General features: G+C 41.5%; 1 protein-coding gene and 1 pseudogene across 1 annotated transcript; one reads left to right on the top strand and one right to left on the bottom strand.

The window, feature by feature from the left end:
- Nucleotides 1–6,458: 6,458 nt before the first annotated feature.
- On the bottom strand, nt 6,459–13,590 carry dkk3b (dickkopf WNT signaling pathway inhibitor 3b). The gene is made up of 7 exons (XM_085358718.1): nt 13,391–13,590; nt 12,664–12,789; nt 12,427–12,507; nt 9,019–9,111; nt 7,196–7,340; nt 6,758–6,908; nt 6,459–6,661 (listed from the first exon to the last, which is right to left on the bottom strand). The coding sequence occupies exons 1-7, from the start codon at nt 13,583–13,585 to the stop codon at nt 6,640–6,642; spliced, it is 813 nt and encodes a 270-aa protein (XP_085214844.1). The 5' UTR covers nt 13,586–13,590; the 3' UTR covers nt 6,459–6,639.
- A 5,546-nt stretch (nt 13,591–19,136) lies between these two features.
- Nucleotides 19,137–20,966, top strand: LOC146629569 (E3 ubiquitin-protein ligase CBL pseudogene; annotated as a pseudogene).
- The last annotated feature ends 5,883 nt before the right edge of the window (nt 20,967–26,849 follow it).

The raw sequence follows: 26,849 nt of genomic DNA, 5'->3' as shown, positions 1-26,849 counted from the left end.
TCGGACCACTAACCTAGTTTTTCAACCAATAGCGTTTGCCCTACCGTCGTAGGTGTCCTGTCAGCCAATCAGACGCGAGTTCAGGCTGGGAAACAATGACCGACGTGCTCATTAGCCAATGACGGTCGGAGATGAAGGGAACGCAGACGCTAGCCGTGTGTGAGCCGTAGGCCCGAGTCCAATCCGTCCACTGCGCCCTCCCACTTCGTGACGAACCTAACCTCTCTTCTCATTTCACAGGTTGTCCTGGAGGTTATTCTGCTCCGTAACTAGTGTTCAGAAAAAAATCCCATTTAATTGAATAATTTTTCATCATTTTAGAAAAAACATTAATGTACTTTTTATTAATTTTTTTTCTCTGAAATTTTCATTTACTACAGAAATATTTGCTTAAGACGGTGGCTTAACTTGATGTGACATATCAAGTCCTTCTCAAGTTCCACAACCACAAATGTAAATTTATGACTCAATTTTTCTTGTTTGTTTATCACGAAGCTTCATTTCAATTATTTGATTCTGTTTTGTTATGTTTGGTCTTTCTTAACAGCCTGAAATAAATTTTATTGAAACAAAGTTTGTAGATCCTGGAGTCCAGACACCACACCAAAATGCAGATGTAAAAAGGTGAGCAAGAGACACCAAAAGAGGGGAACAGAACAAAGGGAATTACTTAACCTAAGGGATTTTCCTATTTCTCTCATTTCTGCCTCCTCTCTCCTCCGTTCTTCTCACCGTAATCCGAAAACACATTTCATTACACATTTTGAAGGACATTTCAATTCCTAAAGTGCATTTGGTCCAGTAACGAATTGGGGAATGACATGGGACTCAGTATACCACTGATTGTTCCTCTTACTCTAAATCACAGACATTAAGTTGGTGCAGTATTGTTACTTGTGTGAGTACAAGAAAATAATTATTATAATATGATGTGTTAAATTTGTTTAGATCACAGGAATAAGGAAGGATTGGTCTGTGTTTTAGTTTGGCTTAGCTGTAGGCCTGAGAGTGTGTGAAATTGTTTAGAGAGAAAGGAATTTATGGACACTGGGGGTCTGGTGTCATAAAAGGAGACAGGAAGCTACAGTTGGGGGTTGCTGATGCTGATGCTTGTACCTTTAATAAAAATGCATAATTGTTATAACTTAGAAGTAGGTTTGCAGGAGACTCTCCACATGCTTATCTGTAAATGTAAAACAACAAGAGGCCAATGGCCCAGTGGAGGCAGAGTGGGGGTCTCAGTGTTTGTAATATGTTAACTTGTTTTGTTTGTTGTCTAAAGGAACCTGGTGTAGCTTGGGTGAGGAGATTACTTTTGACCGGCAGGAAGTCACACACACACACACACACACACACACACACACACACACACACACACACACACACACACACACACACACACACACACAGTGCTTTAACTGTTACGCACCCACACCCACATGCACACTCACTCACGTGCACACACATACACACGGGTACGCGCACACACAGGCACTCACGTGCTCGTGCATACACACAGACACACAGAGTTTGCAGCACATCATGGGGGTTTTATGATGGGGTCACTTCTATAAAGCTGGCTGTAACTAACAAAGAGGTGGAAGATTTGCAGAGGGACACCGGCCTTGCACGTCTTCCCTTCTAGAAGATGCATGCTTAAATGAAGATGAATAAAGATGAATAAAGGTTTTGTGAAATAATTACTGAGTTCCGGTGCCGTCTCTGGATGCCTGAGGAATAAAAAGAACCGGGGTAAAACTGATTTCGTAACACTTGAAACTATGATAATGAAACTAATTGTGCAAAAGAAGATTGTGGCTTTTTTCAGGTGGGTGTCTCCTGTACTTCAAAAGTTATGAAGGTAAAAAAAAAAAAATAGAGCTGGACCCATTTATATAATATACTATATACACTATACAACCCACCTTTCAGAAGTAGTTAATTTAATATGGAGTAACTATTTTCTGGAATTGAGACATTCTTGAAGATGACGTTCAAGTAGTACAGAGGGTGCAGGAAACACAGGTTGTATCCCAATTCAGGGTCTGCAGCCTTAAAGGCCGCATTTTAAGGCCGATTACGTCACTGCGACGCGACGAAGGCTGCTCGAAATGCAGCCCTCAAATGTATCCTTCATTTCCCTGAATTTTAAGGATGTGGCGGTGTAGACTTCATGGCCCAACATATCCCAGACTTCATAGCGCTGCGGTGGGTGTGGATAATTTTGCCGAAAAAAACGGCTGAATCGGAGAGGCCAAAGAGTAAACTTTTAAAAGTAAGTACTGAATATTATGTAACTTATTTATGTGCTAGTGATGGTAAATTCGATTCTTTTTACTGAATCGCGTTTTAATGAGTCACTCACCAAAGTGAATCGGATTTCCTTGAGTCATTTGAGTCAATGAGTCAGTTGACCAGAGAGTGCAAAAATGTATATTTTCACTCAAACTTAATTTGTTTCTCTTTTAATGTAAATCCTACTGCTAAGATGAATGATTGTAAAAGAAAACAACTATTTTATAGAGCAAAAAAAATCTAAAGGGAACATTTTTATTTTATTTCATTAGTATTTTCCTTAAATGTGTCAAATATATATTTTCTCATCTAAATGTGCACTGAGCTGTGAGCCAGGGGGCGGTAATGCGCCTTAACATTGGTTGCCAACCAAGAAGAAGAAGAAGAAGAAGAAGAAGAAGAAGCTGTGTGCCAGGAGGGAGGAGGTGATACACCAAAAGGACACCGAGGCTCCGAGAAAGAATGCAGTCTATTATACTTGCTTTCTTTTTTATGGCCAGCAGAGGGCGACTTGTGGAGTTACAAAAAGAAAGCTGTATAGAAGCTGAAACACTTTCCTGATGACGTCATAAGCTCAATCACTAGTGTTAAGTTAAATTTAAATTTAAGATGTTCATTTTTTAAATGAAGAGGGCTTTACTGTATAATTCCCATGCTGGTAACCTTTGAGTGTGCAGTATACTTGTAATTGAGTTTCTCAGTCAGATCTGCCTCTTGCTCGTCACCTCAGTTTTAAAACATTACCTTTTGACTTCATAACAGAACTGCACTAAAAGAATCATAGCATAATTAATAAATACATCAAAAATACTTGGAAAAGTGAGAATCAGAAAGGCTGGAGAAACAGCCTGCAGAGGTAAACTACAGAGACACAGACATATAGACTGATGGAGACAGCCAGTCTAACAACGGGTTGTCTTGACTGTGAAGAAGGAGTCAGTAATTACACTCTTACACTGCTGTGTGTTGATGGCATGGATGATTTATTTATTGTCTACTTATTTTTCCTGTATAGAATGAACTGTATGCTCTGGGGTATTAGTGACAGCAGACACATGCACCAATTTAGACAATAATGCATGTTAGTAATAAATTACTGTTGCAAAACTATGTTTATATTTTCTACCAAAAACAGTTTGAATGGAATGAGAAACATTAACTTTCATGAATTCTTCCACTCCCGGAGACCCCTCAGACATGATCTCAAATGCCTGTTTATGCCATCCGATCCGTCAAACACCTTCATACAGTTCATCAACAGCAGATGACAGAGGCTTCCACACTACAAACATTAGAAACAGGATATAAACTTAAAGGGGAAATTAAAGTGATATATAGTACTGACAGTGGTATGAAATCAATTTAAGGTGAAAAGCTGTGACACATTCTAACTTGTTTTTTTTTTTTTAAAGGAATAAACAAGGCTATTTTCAGATATTACTGGATATCTTCATTTTCTTTTTTTAACAGCCAAAACAGGGAACAAACCAGGGGCCAGCTATGCAGCTACTGCTTCTGCTGCCATGCAGTTTGTGCTATCTCCTCTGCTTGGTTCAGTGACTGCCAAATCCTGATGGAAAAAAAAAAATCAACGAAAAACAGGGAGACCAAAACATCAAAACTGGTCTGACACTACTAACTATATTTAAAAATTCTGGAGGATGATTTCAATATTCTTCTGGATTTAAAAAAGCAATGCTCAAGTAGAAGTGAAATTCTTGTGTTGCAGATGTAAATGTAACTGTTGTACATATGAGCTAGAGTTTAGACTAAAATCAACATGAGCTAAAGATAAATAGCTGCAAACAGAGGTGGGCTCAGGTTTGAGTCAAAATGACTTTTTAAAATTTTTTTTTTATTAATCAACGCTTCTCTTCTTCACGATTAGATTTGTAGTTGTATTTTTGATCATGTAGCACTGCTTAGCTTTATTTTTTAGCACGTTTGTAATCTTGGTGATCCTTAAATAACAAACAGTGTTATTTTTCCCTTTTTGTAATATTATGATTTGGCATGGGCAATCAAAGAAGTTTTCACCAGTAAGTCTTTTGGGATTCAAGTCATTGGATTTTAAAACAGTTTAACAATATAATGTAAGGAAACGGGTGAATTAAAAGACTATATTTCCGGATGACTGACATAAATGCACTTTTTTCCTAATTAAAATATTGCCTTATTTAGCGATTTTACTTCATTTTGAATTTATTAAATACAGGACGAAGATTAAAAAAAACAAAAAACGATCCGTGAGTCGTTTGGTACCGCTGTTATTTGGCGTTGGTGTTGTGCGCATGCGCCGCGTCTGCGCAGAAACATTGGGTAGAATGTTTTTCCAGGTAGGATGGATTCCCAGAACTCCGGCCTGCGATAACTTAAGCTCGGGTGTGAAATTTATGATTTTCCCGTGTGATATGAATAAACATTCTTTGGTTTTGGTACCGGTTTTATTTTGTTATATTTATCCGCGACACCTTAAACGCCGGTCAGTGAAAAAACTGTCGGACATAAACAGGTCCGTGGCGGAAAAAAGGTTGGGGATCGCTGTTCTAGTGTTTCTGTAATGAGGTCAGAGGAAAAGTGTGTGTCTGACTGTGAGCACCAGCAGGTGGTGATATTGCTCTACTTACAGATGAAGTGCTCAGACACTCATAAATGGAAAGCGTGACATCTTTCTTTGTAAGTGTTTTGCCCATGTTGCACCGTTACAACCTATGTTTTTAGGTGTGCATGCAGAGTCACCGCTCTACAATGTAGGCAACAGAAAATATAGATATATCTTTTTAAATTCCCTTTATTTTCTTTGGTCGAGTTTTATATAACAGATGTTTAAGTTGAATGTTTTATTAATTTAAAATACACTTTTTCCCTTGAAGAAGTTGAATTAGTACTCCCAGTTTTGCCAGAGTATTTTTAACACATCTTTTCTGCTACGTACGTGACAAATGTCTGCGCTTTTGCCCCCTCTGCTGTATTATATCTTGTCACATTGACAATTTATTACACTATTATATCTTGTTCATACAAATTCATTGCAACAGTTGGAATTTTCTAAATCCATAATTTATAGCAACACACCATCAGCCCTTTAATGAAAACAAACTATCAAAAGGACTGACAAATCATGTAAATGTTGATTAAAATTACATTTAATATTTTATGTCATAACCTGATCAACAGCCTGTTGATTATGCGGCTGTAATAACATCTGCTTCATATCCAGGTATTGTGTTGCATGAAGAACATAGATTTATATCCAGATTATGAGCTATATAACTGTTTAAAGTTAACTATAGTTTAATTTGCATTTTTATGCACATTTGTTTGTTTTGCCAGCATTTAGGATAGTCATCATTTTTAATTTTTTACTTTGGGTAATATGAGACAGCCTCCAGCCTGAACTCGATAAGAGATGAGTGGAAGAAATTTTTCTTCAGTCACAGAAAGGAGTTATACTGGATCCCCTTCCCAGCAAAAAACACAAAAACAAACGAAAAAACAAACAAACCAGGATCTGTTTTATTTGTTTGCGTGGCTCTCCCCCGGCTTCCTCCCACAGTCCAAAGACATGCAGTTAGTGGGGACAGGTTAACTGGAAAACATAAAATTGCCCATAGGATTGAATGCAGGAGTGAATGTGAGTATGATTGGTCGCCTGCGACAGACTGGTGACCTGACCAGGGTGTACCCTGCCTCTCGCCCTAAGACAGCTGGGATAGGCTCCAGCGCCCCCCAGGACCCTGAAAAGGATAAGTGGATAGATGGATCCAACTTTTTGAATTTGTAAGTGATATTTTTCACCTCTGGTTCTTTTTTTATGTGACCTGCATGAAATAATATGAGTCAGAAAGTCAGGCTGAAGTACGATGTGCATTTTGTAGTCCAGCAGATATCACAAGGTTAAGGAGCCGAGTGCACATGCAGTCTGATTCACTGATTCTCCTCCTTATTAATTCTCCTTCACACATTTTCTTGACATTTAATAGTTTCCAGTAATGTCAATGAAAGGTCATTACAAAAAGAGATACCCACCAAGTTTTTAAATGTGTAAAAGTTCGCCCTCTAGTGTTCACTGCTGACAAACCAAAAATAAGATCACCAGTAAATAACAGAACGTGCTTTCCTTGGTTCTCAAAGCTGAAAACAAGTCATTTATTGTTGTTGTTGTTGTTTTTAATATATATATAATATACACTGGCAGTAAGGCATAAATAATACAGTGAGTGCAAGTTCAGTCCTGAAGCAACAGCCTGTACTTTCAGCAGCTGTTGATCAGCAGAGGCGTCCGTCTTTGGATCGTTAAGGTCATTTAATCTAACTCAGTTGCACTGTAAATCTCTAGTACTGTTATCCACACACAGACCCACGGCTGCAAGAAAAGAGAAAAATGTGAATTTCAAGCAAAAAAAAAAATTACACTTGCTCTTTTTTCACTGTAAACGTGTGCTGCTGTGTTTGGTCTCACCCATGAGGCTGGCACTGAAGGTCATCGGCACAGGGGCAGTGGTCACGGGGACCCTCCTGGTCCCAGGCTAGCATATCCATCAGCAGGTTGGGGTGGCTTAGACAGGACTCCCCCTTGCCCGGTTTGGGGTTACATACTGGAAACAAAAGCTCTGATGGAAGCAGCAGTGAAAAAAATACATGAAGTTTAAAATTGCCTTTATTGAATCTTCTAAGTCATTGACTGGTCAGTCCAAATCACAATGTCTCACTTAGACTATCCCCGTTCTGACTTTGTTAGTCTTGGACTATGTTTGATTCCTAAATTCTGTCACCAAGCATTTAGAACTGGTTACAGGTTGAGATAATAACATATTACAGATTGCTTGAAAATAGCAAACAGATCCAATTAGGCACTTTAAGGTAGTCTCTCTGGTGTTCCAACCCAGATGAAACTTACCTGGTTGGAAAGCACAGCAGAGGTGTGGCCTGCAGTCACTCTGACTCTGACAGATGGTTCCCTCTGTTCCACTGGTGGCGTTCACTGTGCACTGGCCCCAAACACACATCTGATCAGAGCAGCACTCCTCATCCTTGATGCAGGGCTATGTGAGGACATGCAATCAGATATGTTAAAAAAAAGTATGTCAAGTGCATCCTTTTGGATTCATGTAGATAGCATTACATCACGGCATAAAGGGCACTTTTTTTTTTTTTTTGCTTGATGCATTTTTATGTCACTTATGTTACTTTTGAACATTTTCAAGTCCAGGGGTGTGTGGAGAGGGGGCATGGGGTGGTATTTCTATGTTATGCTACATTCCGCTTCTAATCTGCTATTTAGGAGCAAATATTGCACATATTGTAGTATACATCATTTATTTCAGAAACGTTGGTACCATTAATTAACCAAGATTATGGATTGTATTATGTAAACGATCTAAATACTTGTTTCTGCCACTTTACAATAGAAAATGTTTTATTCAAAACAAACATTCAACACAAATTATCTTTAAACTCAAGTTCAGTGCTACTTTTTGTCTACTGCACATAACATTAAAACTATGTCCAATATTTTCTATGCTGTATATTTCTAATAAAAAAAACTGCAGAAATTGCAGTTCCTCTATTGGCCACGTGAGGCTTCAAATATATAAGTCCCCATATTGTCATGGTTTGCAAGGGCAGACTGTGTGGAGATGAGAGGTGCAGACACAAGTGCAGACAAGTAGAGAAACAGGTGGAGGTTTAAACTGAAAGTGAGCCTTTCATTGGTGGCTGTAAAAAACACTGTAAAGCATTTAACGGAAGGGGAACTGAAAACACTAACAAAACCTAAACTGGGAGAAGCTAAACAAAAGAACATGAAGAACAAGCAGATGATCCAATGAGGAACAGCGGGAAACATATATACACACAGAGGGAAAGGAGGAAATGGCAAACAGGTGAGGAACACAGCTGTGACTAATCAGACAAGACCAGACAGGGAGGAAGGAAAACAGAATACACTGACACAGGACACAGACTGTCAAAGTAAAACAGGAAATACACAAACGTAGAGTCAAGGATTATCAATACATAGCACAATGGACACAAGGGAGGCACAGTAACACAGTAACAATGCTGTCCAACTTATCAGCATTATAAAGGATGTTTACAGCTTAGAACAGAATTAGCTTCTGTGGACGTTTCTCCTAGATAACGACTGTTTGTTTGTGATTTTTCAATTTTAATTTTTTCCCCTGTATGTATTATGTTGAGACAAAGTTAGCCATGTTGTCTCTGTGACTGACAGGTTTTAGCCAAGCACTGCTAATCTGAGTGACTGAACTGAACCTCTCAACGGCAGAGCTCCTATCAGTGAGTGAAATTCCAGTATTTTATTAGTCTGTTAGCACTTATCATCCAAACCATTTATGGATGCATCCACTACTCAAACTTTCAAGCATAACTGATAAACTTGTACTCCACTCTTTTTGCCCAAATTCCTTTGTAGCTCAACAAAAACAACATGGAGGCTAAAGCTGAGCTTTCAGACCGATGGGACTGACAGTCCAGAAACCACCAGGTTAAGTTATGGTGATTACTTTTACATGCAGCCAGTCACACTGTACTGTAGCTGGAAGGTTGTTCCCTCGAAAGCTGAAAGGCAATACAACGATTAGAGGGGAAGTGTGAATCGTCTGTGGGTTCATCGTGACTAGTGATGCTGTACTTGAAGCAAAGACACTGATTATAGTAGCTCATCGCAACCACAAAAGACAACACTAACTGTCTCCCCACCATGTCTGTTGGGATACAGGGGAGGCATTTGGAGTTCTCAATCTCATACAGGCAGTATTTCAGGTTGCCACAGTCCTCGTCCACCATGCATTCCTGTGGGATGAGAAAAATGAATTACAAATATATGAAGTGATGAAGAACCTAACAGAAGTATTTATATAGTTTTAGATAAGAAATACATGCATCTTGAAAATAATCTCATCTCACAATGGATATCATTATCAAGAAGCACTCAGCCAAACAGAATTCAGTGTAGCTGAGTGCTATTTGCCTGTATCACAATAACAGTCGTACGTTATTCCACTGCACCCCCACATAATGACTTCCCGGTATCTGCTGGGTCCATCTCCATGCAAACTGCATTAAGGATAACATCAGTGGCATCCGAATGCAACAGAAGGGCTGGGTCTCTAGAGTATCCCCTCCTTCTGTCCTCTACACTTGATTTGCACTCCAGCATGTTGAAGGTAAAGAAATTATCTTCAAATATGTGCCCTTTCTAGGATGACTCACAGAAAGAAACGGTGCTTAAAAGAAAACACAATTTTTTTTAATGCCTGAAACAATCTGGGCTTTTAAGACCAAGCTGGAAATATTATAAACTTGTTGTTAAATGATGCTAACTGTGAGTTTGTTGCAGGAACACCGTGTACACCATGCAACAAAGCGACAAATATTGTGCATGCTGAAAAATGCGCTTTTAAGGGTGGATTTTCCAGCAGAGGAAGTCAACAAGTCTTTATGCTAATGAGATATTTGAGATTTAGTTTGACTTGTTTCCAGTGGTGAGAGGAAACAGTGCATGCCAAAAACCATCCCAGCCACATGGGTGGATTTCTCTGATTTATCTTTGAAAGTGTGGCCTGTGAAAGTTTAACACAGGAAGCAAACAAAGAACATCTTTAAACCAGACCTCCTTTCCCACTGTAAATTTAGATTTCAGTTTTCTTGCCCGAAAGCGTTATTACTGTCTGCGTTTCTACCTCATCAATACAGGAAAACAGGTCAAATGAAGCTAAAAGGTTAGATATTAATCACACATTACAGAGTCCTGGTTTTATTTGTGAGGAATGGATGACTTAAAGTTCCTCTATGATCCTTTTTTGGGGGTTTCTTCTTTATATTTTTCTGAGGAAATGTAACATGACAAAGTTGCAAAGCTTGGAAATCAACTGTTATTTTTTGCAGGTCGGGGAGTCAAGTTCAGCAGATTTCAGATGCCAGCTCTCATCAGCTGGCGGCTTAGCAGATTCTATTCTGCTCATCCTATTAGCAAGTCTTATAGGAGCGTGCTATTTTGCTGCAAGCTGCTTTGTCACCCACCACCACCCCATATTGTTCAACCTGTTTGCGCTATTTGTCGGTTGTCTGCTTTGTTCTGTGGGCAATCCTTGCTTGCCTGCAGTGTTGACCTTTCTCTCCCTGCATTTGTGTACATTTGTGTGTTTCCCAGAGCCATGGCTACACAACTGTTATCACTGGTTCCCTGGATTGTGCACTTGTCCCATCCACCATGGCGCCAGCTCTTCCGCCTACACTCTACAGATTGTTTATAATATAATTCATACTCTTTAGTGTTAATTTTTTTGTGTTTTCAAGTTAACACCTTAGAATTGTGCTGTGCTCCAGATTTCCTCCTTGTGTGCCAGGAATTCCACACAGTATTTTATTGTTTTGCTCTCTAGTCTGCTTGTTTGTTTTCACCACTCTCCTACAATGTCTCTCCTCTCTGGCTTTGCCTCTGAAAATTCCACTTCACATTATGAATTGGTGAATAAACCTTGTCAACTGCTTTTCTTGTGTCCCGTCCTGCTTCGGTTAAATCATAACAGTAGGAGGATCTTGCTGCTGTTCCCCCTCCTCTTAGGCTTTCTACGTATGATTTTCAAATGGCGGGGAGGTCCCAGAAATGCCACCAAATATAAATGTCTGAAAATGGAGAAACAATCCTAGGTTTGTCTGAAGTGCTCCTGGCAGAAGCTCAGTTATTCTCTCACACAGCTTAATACAATTTGTCTTCTCATTACTTATCTATCTTACAAGTTGACACAAAGGCACGGTTTCTGCCTAGTAGCTCTTTCAGCACACTCACAAGCAAAGAGGGAGCGCATGCCTTGCAGTTTTATTGGCAACTGACATTTTCTAAGAATGCTGCACTGCTACTTAACGAGTTAGGTAGAGAACTCATGCCAACGCAGTGTCTTAGCTGGGCTAGGTAACCCATCAGAAAATTCAGCAGCAGAAATGGAGGTATGCAGAATCAGGGTAAAAAGAGCACAGACCAGAGTTATGAAACCACAAAGGAGCAAAATACGGGACATTTAACGCAACAGCTGAAATGTAGTAGCCACAGTTGTCTGCAACGCTTTGTAGCAACAATAAGGCATTTGACTGACAATTGTTATGGACAGCAGTGCTGTAGGAAATTATCTAGACCCTCTATTCACTTAAATCACATTAATCGCAGACTGCCTCTACTCATCCAAAAAGCATCCACATTTTAACCAAATGTTTCCACATTTTAGCTTACATGTGCTTTTCTTCAACTCCCCATGCGCTGACTAATTTTTTTTTCTGAAGCAGCAACAGTGCCATGCGATTAACTGACTCTACTGTGACTTAACAAATAAGGTTAAATACATATGGCATTAGTTGTTTAATTTGTTTGCTTGTTTGTTTTAGTAGTTTCTTTACAAAAGTACAGTTTTTTGGCTTACAATCTTCCTTGCTTCCTTGGCATTTTTTCCTCTATTAACATAACCACCATCTGTACAGCTGCCAGGAAAGAAAAAGATCAAAACCACCACCGTAAAGTAAAGAGCAGGCAGCAAGCAGCAGCAGCAACCTCAATCCAAACTGGCCTCCTCTTGGTGAAAACTATGAAAAGTATATGGTAGGTTTCTTTGCTGGATGAGATCATTCTTTTTTTTGAAAAAACGTATTAATACAATGGTCCCATGGTTTCAAAAACCTCTCTTTCTCTCTGTCTCGTCTTACAAATGTGGAATATTTCCCAAACTGAAGGAAAATGCATCTGAAATCAAGCACTCTAAAAGCTGATAAATATTTAAAATAATACTGACAGATTCTCATTGGAATGTAATAAAAAAGAGGCTTGAGCTTTTATCTGTTTCCAAAAGGCAGCCTGTAAACTTTCCATCGCTTTGAAAAGAGGTCTGAAACTAAGTGAGTTGGATTTTGTGTTTCTCCAAAATATTTCCAGAATCCCAACTTGATACAAGCCAAAATGTTAAACTATTAATCTCAGTACAAAATACTGACTCACATAAAAATAGCAGCTTCATGGCAGCATCGGGAAAATGTGGACACAGAAGAAAAAGACAAAACCTTGTTTAAAACTTGGTTTAGGTTTAGGTCTGGATCAAGGACAAGAGGTAAAAGACTCACATGATTCATGTTGTTCCACTGGCTGGAGATCTCCATATGAACATGGGACAAATGAGTCTCCCCAGTGTTGTTGTTAGTGTCCTATAAAAACAGTAAGGGGGTGAAATACTGTATCAGACCTGGGGAAGAAAAACAACTTTTCTTTTCTTACCAATTAATCCTAAACCCACTCAGACACTGTAGACTGAAGTGAATGGCTTGTGTGCGAAAGTTACACGGTAATGAGTGAATCCCTACCTTGTCAGTTCTGTCTAGCACCTTAACTGCTTTGTCTCCGTTCTTTATCACCATCGTAGTCTCATTGTGGTAGTTAGGACCCAGCTCCAGTGAGCCTGAAGAGGATTTTGCACTCTCTGTAGTGATCTGTTGGAAGGAAAATTAGGGTAAATCTTAAATAAAGAGCAGCATATGTTATACTGTACATCTGTTGTTCATATTTTGGAAAATATGGATCCTTAAGGGGGCTATAAAAATGGATAGTTTGCATTCTCTGCTTGATGCAACAGGGAAACCTCCCAGTAGCCCAGAAATGATTAAAACCAGACGCTCACTGACATCAGGAAATGTATCGGACCTGCTGAAATTCAATTCTTGGGAAGGAAAATAACAAACACAAGGTACTGAAGGCTGTCTAGAAAAAGCTGTTTGTATGAAGTTCTTGCAGGAGCTCTTCCGTATTGCCTTTTCTTTTATTGAACTGAGTGTCTGGCCGGGAAATCTCTATTTTAAGCAAATACTATCATGATGAGTGACGGTGGTACTCAGCACGGCGTGGGTCAGATTTAAAGCAGACACGGAAACTATGTGTCTGCTAAAAGTAACTGAGCATTAAAATAATTTGAAACACTTTTTTATCCCCCTGCTTTCTAATAAAACTGTCGCGTATTTACTTTAATATGGACACATTGGATTTCTCTGCCAGTCAGCACTGGCTTTATATGAATGGATAAAATATGACGCCAACCTGGTCCACTGCCTCCTCCAGTATGTGCTGAGTGTCCTCCATCAACTCCTCTACCTCTCGGAACATATCGGTCAAGCTGACCGGCCCCCGCTCCAGGCTCTCCCGCGGGAACAAGGTCCCGCTCCTCGCCGTGCCGACGGCTGCCCACAGAAAGCACAAACCCCGGAACACCGACAGCTGCGCGATTCCGGACATCTTTCCTTCTCTTCCACCTAGTCTGTCTACCGAGCAGCACACGGGTGTGACGCACGCAGGGCACACAGCTGGACACAGCTGGATCCGTTTTATTTGGAAAGTATGAGGAGCGCAGCAGCAGCGGTGGTGAGGGGGAGGCGGAGGAGGGGAGGAAGGTGGGGGGGGGGGGGGGGGGGGTATTAGCAGGATCAGGTTTAATGGGGTGGAAAAAGTTCACGCTGCATTTCGTGATTTAAACGTCAAACACAGGCGAGTGGCCTTTATAAAGACATAAATGTGAACCGGACTGTAAAACAAACAGAAGTAAAGGCTGACAGACGAATGCCAGATGTGATCTGTAGAGGCAAGTTCCCACGTAGGCCTGCGCTTAATCACCGGTCACTTCAGTGGAGCTGACAGCAAGAAATACACATCATGTCAGACAGCTTTAGTGAAGGTCTGCCCGTTCTTTTGAAAATCGAGACAAAGTTTGGACTCTTTTGCACAATCCTACAGAAAAAAAGATTTGATTTTAGTTATATTTATGTGATGAAGAGCAACTCGATGTTTCATTACTGATACTGTGTAGCTTGGATACTTAGTCTCCTCAGTTTATGAGGCTTAATTTGAGGTTTTTCGTTCATTTCTGAGTGTTGGTTCTGGTTTGATCTTAATACCCTGATGATGAGTTTTAGTATTATAATTTTGGGTTAATGTCTTAATAATAATAATAATAATAATAATAATAATAATAATAATAATAATAATTATTATTATTATTATTATTATTATTATTAGTAGTAGTAGTATTAATAATATAATAGTAGTATAATATTATATTACATTATTATAGTAGTATAATAATATAATAGAGTAGTAGTAGTAGAGGTCGGCTCTCCAGTGCCTCCCTCCGTCTGGTTTTAGTCCCTTTGTGTTCTTTTGTCTGTAACTTTTTATGTCTTTTATTATGTTTTGGTTATTTCCTGTTTTATGTTGAAGGTTAGTTTTACTTCCGGTCTCTTTCTTCCTATGTTTCCTTGACTGTTATCGTCTGCTGTCAGATGATTCCTCCCGTGTCCTGTTGTCTAATCAGTCCTGTTTGTGTATATAGTCTTGTGTTACTCCTGCATGTCTAAGTCTCTTGTTTGTGGGTTTTAGATTTCACCTGTTGGACTTTGTATTTTAAGAAACGCTTACCTTTTCTTAAAATATCCCTCGCTGTTCTCCTATATGTTTCACATATTCAGATGGTTATGGCATCTTTTAGTTACATTTGTTTCAGTCTTGCCTTGTATTTTTGACTGTGTTTCCTCCTGCTGGAGTCTTTGTTCTTACTGCTTTTAGATCAGTCTGTATTCTGGGTTACCTACCTTAGCCACCTGAGCTGATTGCACCCACTCAAAATGATGCTTGGGGTTCCCCCAGAGAAGCAAGTTTCACAACTTGGCAACCATCTTGGATCAACTCCAGGTGTCTGAGAGCTTTATTTTTTGTCCGGAGGTTAAATATTTGGTGATTCTGCCCCCAAAATGAGATTTAAAAGAACAACTTCCTGGTCAGATTATTCTTTTGCACATTACACATGAGGTTTCACAACTTTACACGTCCTGAAACAACTGTGAACCTCAGTACATTGTGCACATATGTCAGTACAATAAAGTGACTGTCTGATTGTACAGGGTGTATTAAAAAAGCATCATCCGATTTCAAAGTGCTTTGATTCCACAGCCGTTCACCAATAAAGACCAAACACGTTCTGTTGGAAGGAGTACTGTTTGTGAGTTTCACATGGTTACCGGTAGGTAGCATAACAACAGCTGCGGCTACAGTGACTCCAATCTTACTTGCAGAAATATGAAACAAGTTTGAATATAGTACAGACATATGCTGTGTGGTCTGTTTCTATGTGTTAGCCCTGCGACAGACTGGGTGTATCCTGCCTCTTTCTCTCCGACAGCCAGTATAGGCTCCAGCCCCCCAACTACCCTGAATTGGAGAAGTGGAAGAGAATGGATGGACATACTGTGTATCCAGAGGGGTACGGCATACATCACGTGTGAACACTGTAAGTTTTTTGTATGTAAAAATATAGTCAAGTATTTTAAAGTTTACTGCAAGCTTCACTCTTTCATAAAGTTCTTTGTATGTGTAACACTTTTACCACCGGCTCGTGTGACAAGACTCCCCCCTTATGCCCTCGGGTGCAGTCTTGACTCTACTTAAACATTCTGTGATAAAAGATACATCTCGAAAAATAAATATCAGTCTAAGGTTCATATGATTCTCGTGTCTACACAGACAAGCGGAGGCTAAGGAAATACACTTAACCGATTAAGGCTAATACATGTGAATACTCAAATGATAAGACACCATGCAATAAACCCAACACAGGATCTCAGGGTTAGAAAATGTATTAAACAATTGCAGGAAATTCACATCCAACCCTTTTTTTCTTCATGAAAAAAACACATATACAAAACATACAATAAACCCCCGGGGGATAGATTTTAGTATTTTTTCCCTTAACCTGTCCAATGTTATTTTTTCCCCAGAGTGCACTCTTAGTTTATTTTTGTTGTTGGCGCGCTTTAGTTGGAGCTCTTAATAATAACAACAATACCTCCGAGTATCCGTGATGTCTCCACCTCCTCCGATGAATAACTCGCTCGTTGTGGTAGCAACCGTCTCCACTCGCGGCAGCGAGCAACGAATCTCCGGTTCCTTAGATAGCAGCAAATCATCCACGGTTAGCGACTCTCTCCCGAGACAACTCTCAAACTCCGTCTCTTCGCTCCGGCGGAATCTCCGTTAGCCAGGACCGTGGCGTTAGCCTAGCTCCAGCTAGCCAACGTAGCCAAACGTGCCTCGTGCTTAGCCAAGCACAAAAGATACGGGAAGCCCGGCTCAAACGCTCCGAATGATTACCGGGAAGTCCGCAGACGGGTGATATGTTGTTGCCGAACAACTTTGGTGACATAAGCAGTCCCGAAGTCCGTGCTTCGTCTATGCCATTTTAGTAATCCTCCTTTTTCTCCTCTCTTCCTCCCGAGTCTCTTTCCCCCGGAAGTCATCTGCAAGTCATGACCTCTCGTGACGTAGCATATAAGACAAGTTACACCTCCTCTCTTTTAACAGACATTCACATTCCATGAAATTATGTTTTTTTAACATAACTGGTTTTTTCACACACGATTTATGCATTTTAATACAAACATTTATATCACATATTTATACCACTCTTAACCTCACCATGAACAATTATTTTCTCTTTAACTTATTCTCATGAAAACAAAATAAATACCACTGATATTTATCAGAGTATTACACTCTCCCCCCACCAAAGAAAAGCATGCCCTCATGACTTTGTACCTTGAAAACATAAACCATTATGGCACAACAGGTGAGTAAAACACACAACTAAGCAAAGATGGATGTACCTATCCACTTATAAAAACAAGAGACATATTTCACTGTAGTGGCGGCTACCACACTGGGATGACCTGGTTCATTATAAGTTAACCTCAAAGGAGCCCTCTTTAACCTCTGAGGTCTGATCTTAATGTCAAAGTCAGGATTAGTCTCAGAGTTAAATCCAGTATCTTCTTCTTGCGAAATAAGGTCTGCATTCAGTGTTTTCTCTTTCCCTGCCTCCTCAGGATTCTCGCAAGTATCAGGTGATTCGGCTTCGGTGATCTCAACAGACTCAGATTCATTTACACTGTCCGTCTCAGGTTCCTCTACACATTCCTGTGTTACTCCCAGCCCAACTGTTTTTGGTTGTTCAGCTACGTCGCTTAAGGAAATACCCAAATCCAGACTGAATGGTTCCAGAGTATCACTATCCATGTTGCACCTGAGAGGTTCAACAGTCAGATCACACCAAAGGCCAAAATCCTCATCTTCGGAGTCAGTGTACTCTTTCTCATCTTTATCACTGGGTGTGACTCCTTCCCTTTCAGAGTCTTTATCTGCCGTTCTCTGCGATAGTGTCTTTTCCTTTCCAGGCTTGTCTGTGCATTCTTTCTGTTTCCTCCATCGCAAGACTCTCCTTGTAGGGGTGAGATCCGTATGGGATGCAGAGTCTAGACATATCCTCTCCCCAAGAGGCAGTAAGTGATTTCGATGGAGGATCTTGATTGGTCCATCACCATCTTCAGGTTTCAACCGGAACACTGGTAGGTTCGGCATCTTGCTTTCCACAACATATGGTTTTGACGCCCAGCGATCGGCCAGTTTATGCTTCCCCTGTAACCCGAGGTTTCGTAGCAAGACTGTCTCCAGGTAACAACTGTGCGAACCTGATTCTTTTGTCATACCGCTGCTTATTGTTCTCATTCTGTTTGGCCGCGACGGACTCTGCTAGTTCATAGGCAGCCTTCAACTCCTTCCTCAGGTCAGAAACGTACTTGAGGTAAGTTTTCTGTGGTGTGCCATCACTAGAAGTCTCGAAACACAAATCCACAGGTAACCTAGCTTCATGCCCAAACATAAGGAAATAAGGAGAGAAACCTGTAGCTTCATTTGGAGTGCAATTATAAGCATGAACCAAATGAACGACGTGCTGACTCCATTTTTTCTTTCTGTTCGGTTCCAGGGTCCCCAACATGTCCAACAACGTCCTATTAAATCTCTCGGGTTGAGGGTCTCCTTGAGGATGATAGGGCGTCGTTCTTGACTTTTCAACTCCAAGCGAACTCAACACTTCATGAACAAGACGACTTTCAAAATCTCTGCCCTGATCACTGTGCATCCTCCGTGGCAGTCCGTAATGAACGAAATACTTCTCCAGCAACACCTTTGCAACCGTAGAGGCTCTCTGGTCTTTTGTTGGAAAAGCTTGAGCATAACGAGTGAAGTTTTCTCTCTGCATGAGTTTGATGTCGGATGCAGTAAGAGCACCCAGCACACTATTAAAACCACAGAGGACAAACCATTTCGGGAGAGGTCTCGTCGGTTGCCACCTGCTGACGTAGAGGCATTGAGACAGCATCTAGCGCAGCTAAAAACTGCTGGTGTTATTACAGAGTCACGCAGTCCTTATGCCTCACCCATTGTGGTCGTGAGAAAGAAGAATGGGAAAATAAGGATGTGTGTGGATTTTCGGACCCTAAACCGCCGCACCACTCCCGACCAATACACGGTGCCAAGAATTGAAGATGCTTTGGCATGTCTCAGTGGAAGCAAGTGGTTCAGTGTGCTTGACCTTCGGAGTGGATACTATCAAGTGCCCATGGCAGACTCCGACAAGGAAAAGACAGCTTTCATTTGCCCGGCTGGATTCTTCCAATTTGAAAGAATGCCACAGGGAGTGACAGGGGCTCCCGCTACATTTCAGCGGGTAATGGAACAAACTGTTGGAGACATGAACTTGCTTGAGGTGTTGGTCTATCTCGACGATCTCATTGTGTTTGGAGCCACGCTTGAGGAGCATGAGATCCGGTTGCTGAAGGTGCTTGACCGTCTAAAGGACGAAGGACTGAAGCTGTCACTGGATAAATGTCAGTTTTGTCAGGTTGTCAGCCACCCACCCCCAGAAGAGCCCCGGGCTAACCCCCTGTCACCAACCGAATTAATGGCCGGAAATCCGAGAAGGGGCGCCGGTCTCATCGGCTTGATGAAGGACGCCTTTCAGCCTCACCAGCAAGCTCTCCAGCCTCACCAGCCCGCAGTGGTTGACAAGAAAATGGTGGAAAAATGCTGGAAACTCATGGATAAGGTGGTGCATCTGTGCGAGAACCCCAAGGTGGCGTTGAAGAGCAATCTGCCCTACATCCCGGATCTTTTGCCGAATACCTACCAGCATTTACGCACCATTCTGTCCAGGTATGAGGGCAAAATAGAGATCCTCGGCGAGAACGAGTATTTCCGCGTGGTCATCGACAACTTGACGAACAAGACGAAGCAGACCATGAGTCTTTTTAAGGAGGCCAAGAAGAGGATGTACGAGGAGAACTCCCAGCCCAGGCAAAACCTTACCAAGCTATCTCTGATCTTCAGTCACATGCTAGCGGAGTTAAAAGCCATCTTCCCCAATGGCCTATTTCAGGGCGACAACTTCAGGATTACCAAAGCTGATGCTGCTGAATTCTGGAGAAGGTCATTCGGGGACAAGACCATAGTGCCATGGAGGACATTTCGGCAGGCTCTTCATGAGTTTCACCCTATTAGCTCAGGTCTGGAGGCCATGGCGCTCAAATCCACTATCGACCTCACCTGTAACGACTACATCTCCGTCTTCGAGTTTGACATCTTTACAAGGCTCTTTCAGCCATGGTCATCTCTTCTAAGGAACTGGAACAGCCTGGCTGTTACACACCCTGGTTATATAGCCTTCTTAACCTATGATGAGATGAAGGCTCGACTGCACAGGTTCATCAGCTATATCTTCAGGCTGAGCTGCACTCGGCTGGGCCAGTGGGTAATTGGCTATGTGACAGATGATGGGAACATCCTGCAGACCATCCCGCATAACAAACCACTCTTCCAAGCACTCATTGATGGATACAGAGAGGGATTCTATCTTTTCCCGGATGGCCGTGTACGGAACCCAGACCTTACAGGGTTGTGTGAACCGTCTCCACAGGACCACATCAAAGTTACTCAGGAATCGGAGGGTCAGGGCTGCCCGTTTAGCCGATGTGAGATTAAAGGCACAGAGCCTATTGTAGTGGACCCCTTTCACCCGAAGGCCACTGGGGCTTCCTTTGCTGGTTTCCAGGGGTCGAGCAGAGCAGAAGCCGCAGGCAAGGAAGAGGAAAAGGATGATCGGCTGGAAGACCAGCAACTTGTCATGATCAGGCTGGCCTGCACCAAAGTGGAGCGCCCTCCGTCTCCAGTGTCTCAGCTGCCTCCGGTGCCTCTGCGACTGGACCTCTTACAGCAGAGGTCCTCCACCTCCCATAGTGCACTGAGTCAGGGAGCCACAGTCAAAATGGTAGCCACTCACAGGGACAAGCCTCTACCTCTGCCTCCAGCACTGAGAGAGCCTCCCCCTCCTCCCCCACCGGAGCGCCCCTCCCTGGTCGGCCAGGAATCCAGACTCGAAAGGAGACCCCTGCCCTCCACCCTGGACCAGCCAGCCTGGGCAGCAAACTACATGGTGCCACGCCCTGCAACGAAGGCCCCACCACAACAGGGCTATATGGCGCTGTCTTTAAGGGAAAAATATAGATCTTGGGTTGTTAGAAATACCGGCAGATCAACAAACATGCTCAGACCTTCCGGCAGTGAGGTGGGGGACAGAGACTCTGAGGACCCCCAGGATTACGAATCCATGTGTAACATCCAGGCCCAGGCCGGCTCGTCGGAGACGACGCAGAACTCTGAGCTACCATCCTCAGCATTCAGCTGTTCCGCAGGACAAAAAGGAGGAGGCCAGTGTGGAGGATGTTTACGAGTATGACTTTCCCAGACCAGTGGTCCCTCCTGCCCCCGCCAGAAGAGCCCTGTCAGATATCGGCGGCCCTTCTGCAGCCTTCAGCAATCTCAACATAGACTCTGCAGTAGATCCCAGTATGTTTGTAGCAGGCGGCGATCCCGGACGAGCCCCCAAAAATGTAACACTTTTACCACCGGCTCGTGTGACAAGACTCCCCCCTTATGCCCTCGGGTGCAGTCTTGACTCTACTTAAACATTCTGTGATAAAAGATACATCTCGAAAAATAAATATCAGTCTAAGGTTCATATGATTCTCGTGTCTACACAGACAAGCGGAGGCTAAGGAAATACACTTAACCGATTAAGGCTAATACATGTGAATACTCAAATGATAAGACACCATGCAATAAACCCAACACAGGATCTCAGGGTTAGAAAATGTATTAAACAATTGCAGAAAATTCACATCCAACCCTTTTTTTCTTCATGAAAAAAACACATATACAAAACATACAATAAACCCCCGGGGGATAGATTTTAGTATTTTTTCCCTTAACCTGTCCAATGTTATTCTTTCCCCAGAGTGCACTCTTAGTTTATTTTTGTTGTTGGCGCGCTTTAGTTGGAGCTCTTAATAATAACAACAATACCTCCGAGTATCCGTGATGTCTCCACCTCCTCCGATGAATAACTCGCTCGTTGTGGTAGCAACCGTCTCCACTCGCGGCAGCGAGCAACGAATCTCCGGTTCCTTAGATAGCAGCAAATCATCCACGGTTAGCGACTCTCTCCCGAGACAACTCTCAAACTCCGTCTCTTCGCTCCGGCGGAATCTCCGTTAGCCAGGACCGTGGCGTTAGCCTAGCTCCAGCTAGCCAACGTAGCCAAACGTGCCTCGTGCTTAGCCAAGCACAAAAGATACGGGAAGCCCGGCTCAAACGCTCCGAATGATTACCGGGAAGTCCGCAGACGGGTGATATGTTGTTGCCGAACAACTTTGGTGACATAAGCAGTCCCGAAGTCCGTGCTTCGTCTATGCCATTTTAGTAATCCTCCTTTTTCTCCTCTCTTCCTCCCGAGTCTCTTTCCCCCGGAAGTCATCTGCAAGTCATGACCTCTCGTGACGTAGCATATAAGACAAGTTACACCTCCTCTCTTTTAACAGACATTCACATTCCATGAAATTATGTTTTTTTAACATAACTGATTTTTTCACACACGATTTATGCATTTTAATACAAACATTTATATCACATATTTATACCACTCTTAACCTCACCATGAACAATTATTTTCTCTTTAACTTATTCTCATGAAAACAAAATAAATACCACTGATATTTATCAGAGTATTACATATGCTACGACTTCTGTTTTCTCTGGGGCAAGAGCTAAGCTAGAGCCAATAAAAACAGAAACAGGTGGCTGGAAATATTGTCTGATACTGTCCCCTGGTGACAGTTCATAGCTACAACATGAAGTCATGGCTCAGTAACACTGCGTAGAAATAGAAAGCTTCATCTTAACTCTATACACTACAGCATAGCCTAAGCAATAATGAGCAGAACTAAGTTCAGCGTATTGGTGCAGCCCTCCACAACAGTCCTAGTGTCTCATGTGGCCCCTTTGGAGAATGAATTGCCCACCCATGGAAGCCTCAGCCTAGCATACACTTTCTCAGAAATGTAGCTTCATGCTACAGGGACACGTACCTCAGCAGATCTGATAGGTCTGTTTGGCAGCAATATACTGTGTTGGCACAGTAATACAGTTAACGATAAGATAATATCTCTATGAATCTAAAGTAATTGAGCTAAGAGTCGGCGCCACGTATAGCTCAATTCTGAAGTCATCGCTTCATCCTAGTTTTTAACTTCCAGTAAAAGTAACTGTTGTTCAAGATTTATTAGCTACAGTTCCAAGGGGGAATCACCATTTGATCCAAAAGTAATTAAGTGTATGAAGTCAGTAATTTAAAAAGATCTGAACATGATTTTCAAGCACATCTTGAACCCTGTCCCCTCATACATGAAACTGGCTCTATGATTACAGATTTTTGTCATAACAGAGAAAGAGTAAAAACTGCTACATATGATACTAAAGATAAACCTGCTTTGATCCAATTGTTGTCCCGCCCTCTAACTTTAGCTCATCTACATGGGTTGCAAATTCAAATATAAAGCACTGTGTAATTGTATTCAAAAGAGAGATACCAGTGTAACACAAAAGAACAGAGAAACACCTGTTTTGTGCAATGACAGTGGCATAAAAATGGATTAGCAGCATCACCATGCCGAAATGTGAATACAACAACTGTGTGTTTGATATACACGTTCAGATATGTAAATAAGCGTGAAGTATACATATTGTTTAGTGATATCAAACAAGTAAATGGTTATATGTTTGTTAAAATAATCAGGGGTTTTAGGTCTGCTAGTTTTATTGCACATGCATGCATTTATGCTATATGTTTTGTATATGTTTACACTATAACACTATGTAATACAAAGAGAATCCAAATATTTAAGTTTAAAAAATCCCAAAAAATCACAAGTACCTTAATACTTTGTGACCTTTTCTCATCTATCTATGTACTTTTCATTGAGCAGCACTCAGTTATTTGCACGTTGGAATCAAGTCCAAACACAGCCGTGAACACTAGAGGGCGAAATGTTGCCTGCTTTGTGTTTGGCAGCACATAACACTCTTTCACACACATGCACCCACCAAACCACCCACACTGGGAAAATGCTAAGAGGCTGATCCCCACATGATCATACCGTGGACTGATGCTGATTTTTTTTCTTTCTTTGATTTCCACATTAAGAGCCCGTGTTTTTCCACAAATAAATGTGATATCTCCAAACCTCTCCACACATACACACCAGACTCCCATATGTTCTACTTAGATTTTGATTCTTTCATGAATATGGATATTGCAGATGTAAGCCTTTCTGTAAACTCTTGGCTTATATTGTGTAAAGTATGGAAAAAAATTTCAGATCCTTCTCTTTCGTTAGGACTGCTCATGCCCTGCTCTTGCATCTGGAGCCTGCTGCCTGTGATTCTGTACATTTAGCTTCTAATTTTTGTACTATAAGTATACAAGGTATATCTTTAATAATGTAGTCTATGAGTAATATTGGAGCTGGAACACTACTCTTTCAGTATTCATCCAGAATGAAACAAGTCTCTGTTAAACTAGTTTGTCCACCCAGCTAAACAAAAGCACAGTCTCTTGCTTCTGATGATCTACTATTATGTCCTTGTTAACTTAACATGGGGCCATTTTGTATGATTTCAGCGTAAGAGTGCTAGTTTAGCTCTGGGTTTCAGTAGATACAACTAAGCTAACCTGTTTTCTCTGCAGCGTGCAGGCAGAATAGGGAAGAATGAGCGTAGCTTTTGGATGTTCCCCAGGAAACTTTGACCTTCAAACACTTCATTTCCTGAATTCTGATGATATTTGTTTTCCTTGTGCACTGATTTGTGCCTTCTCTGCAATCATTTACAGTGCACATTTATTTATGTAAAAGAAAAACACAAAAATCAGGTAACACAGTGGCATATTTTACTGTTTCGTCCTCCTTTCTTGTTTCCTTGGTCGAAGTATAAAAGTCAAAGTGTATTCAGATGGCTACTCTGTCTGATATCAGCCCATTTTTGTACATTTTGTTTAGGGAAAAGTTGCAAAACTTGTTTGCATTTCTCTTTTACTTAAAATCTGTTTGATCAGATTCACCAAATTTTTATATTTAGAAATATAAAGCTATCTGATGATTGGTGTATTATTTAACAATGACCACATATGACAGAGGTTAGTGTCCAAATGTCTCAAGACATCCCTCTTTTTTTCATATTGTGCTTCCAAGGAGTAATTTTTTTAAGTGGTGCTGCGCAACAGTTCTCAAGTCTTTCTGCAGAGCTTTAAAAGTTTCAGAACACTGTCTGCTTTAAGAGGAGAAAAGAGGGAGAGAGATGAGAGTCCACAGTGTCACCAGCTCCAGCACACTGCACTCTGCATACATGACTAATGGAAAATCTCAATTTTACTGCACACACACAAGACTCTCAGCTTCATAGGAAATACACAGTATCTGTGTTGGTGTTGCAGTTCAGTCAGTTGTTAATGTGGAGGCCCCAGTGCTTGTACTCAAACATTACATCAGCATCCTGTGTCAGGATAGACACGGGTCATAGAGCTGTCCTCTTCCTGTTGAAGTCAGTCATCGTTTCTGTTCTTATTCACACACATAACCAGATGATTCCTTTCAGGCCACTCCACAAATTACCTACTAATGCTCTGTATTCTTTCTTATGCTCATCACTAATACTTCCAAGCACTCCAACACTTTGTCATATTATCTCGTTAGTTGGCATGACCAGGCGTTGTACTGAAAGTCTGAGGTTTACAGGGTGAACAGGAATGGAGACAGTACAGACTCCTGCACTGCACATCAGACAGACCACCGTCCAGTCCAGAGTATACACACAAGTCCTGGAGGATGAAGGAATTACTACCACTGAGTGGCCCTCAGACGCCTGTCCTAAATCCAACAGAACACTCTGGAACAATATGTTTCGTAGTATCCAACCCCACCAGGTCGCACCTCAGACTGTCCAAGAGTTCAGTGATGCTGGTCCAGATCTGGGAGAGGATCCCCAGGACATCATCTATCGTCTCATTAGAAGCATGCCCTGACATTGTCACACATGCATACAAACACCTGGGGGACATACAATCTATTGAGTACCATTTTTAGCTGCTACTATAAAATTTTGGCAAAATGGATTAGCCTGCCACATCATTTTTTCTCTTTGATTTCAGCCCTTTATAGGCTGATCATTTTCTTTTCCATCAAACGATGTGGTATCCTTTCATTCATATCACATTACCCAGTACATATCAGTATAGATATGCAGAATAATTTTTTTTTCTTTATCCAGTTGCGATCTGATGTGTTTTCAGAGCATTCTTTTAATTTTCTGAGCAGTGTACTTATACACTGGTGTGAGTTTTGCATTTACATTAGGAATAAGAGGCTCGATGAAATCGACAGCCTACGACAGCATAATGTTACTTTTCCTCACTTTTAGAACAACTTCCATGGCTTTTTAATGGCCCTGCTTCCTTCCTCACTGGGCAGGGTGAGGAATTTCAAAGTACCTGCCTTTGTTAGGTGTGCCATGTGACCCAGAGTGGAGACATGTAACTACATGTAGCTAGTATAGTGTTTGCAGTCTGGGAACCACCCATCTACATGCCACTTTTTTTTTTTTTTTATTATCTAATCCTTTTAAAACCATCCTATCCACCTCATCACTGGTTCAGTGAATGGGACCAATTAAACCCATTTCCAAAAATAGAAATATGATTGCACACTTTTGCCGTTTTTGTTGCAGCAGTACATCATATTTCAGTTTCTATCAAGGAACTAATTTTCCCAAGGGGCCAGATGAGAAATAGGACTGCTGTGGAGGGCCTCAGCAATGAGCTCATACAGTAAGGAGGATAACATTAATATGAGCTGAACTGGGCTCTGTGTTTTGATGCAGCCCTCCACAACAGTCCCAGTTTCTCACGAGGCCCCTTGGGGAAATTAACTGCCCACGCCTGAGAAATGCGCTAGTTACAAAAATGTTATGACCTGATTGTGTCTCCTTTTCCTCAGCCCATGCTTTTCAGGGTGAACTGTTTGATGCTTACTCCGCCCACTTTTGCTATGTTAAAGATGCAAATTTGATGAAGTGGTTTCACACCAACGGTGCTGAAACAACAAAAGGTTTTGCACAGAAAACTTATTTAGTCCTAGCTACTGCCATTTTTCTTCATCTAACGTACCACGAGGATACTTCTAGTTTCTACGAAAGTGTTACTGTGAACGTGATGTCCTAATAAATTGATGAT

The sequence above is a fragment of the Diplotaxodon limnothrissa genome, linkage group LG7 (genome assembly GCF_057381915.1).
Source record: "Diplotaxodon limnothrissa isolate DT_005_m linkage group LG7, D_limnothrissa_male_GT1.1, whole genome shotgun sequence".
Taxonomy (NCBI): Eukaryota; Metazoa; Chordata; class Actinopteri; order Cichliformes; family Cichlidae; genus Diplotaxodon; species Diplotaxodon limnothrissa.
Note: the sequence above shows the minus strand (reverse complement) of the source record. Positions and strands in the feature narration are given on the sequence as shown.

What these genes read in the sequence shown, in the direction of transcription:
- dkk3b (XM_085358718.1), bottom strand. Translation starts at nt 13,585, where the DNA reads ATGTCCGGAATCGCGCAGCTGTCGGTGTTCCGGGGTTTGTGCTTTCTG. An exon ending in TGCTAGACAGAACTGACAAG is followed by an intron (nt 12,508 to 12,663) that starts GTAGGGATTCAC and finishes CTGTTTTTATAG; the next exon opens with GACACTAACAACAACACTGG. An exon ending in CTTCAGTGCCAGCCTCATGG is followed by an intron (nt 6,662 to 6,757) that starts GTGAGACCAAAC and finishes CTTTTCTTGCAG; the next exon opens with CCGTGGGTCTGTGTGTGGAT.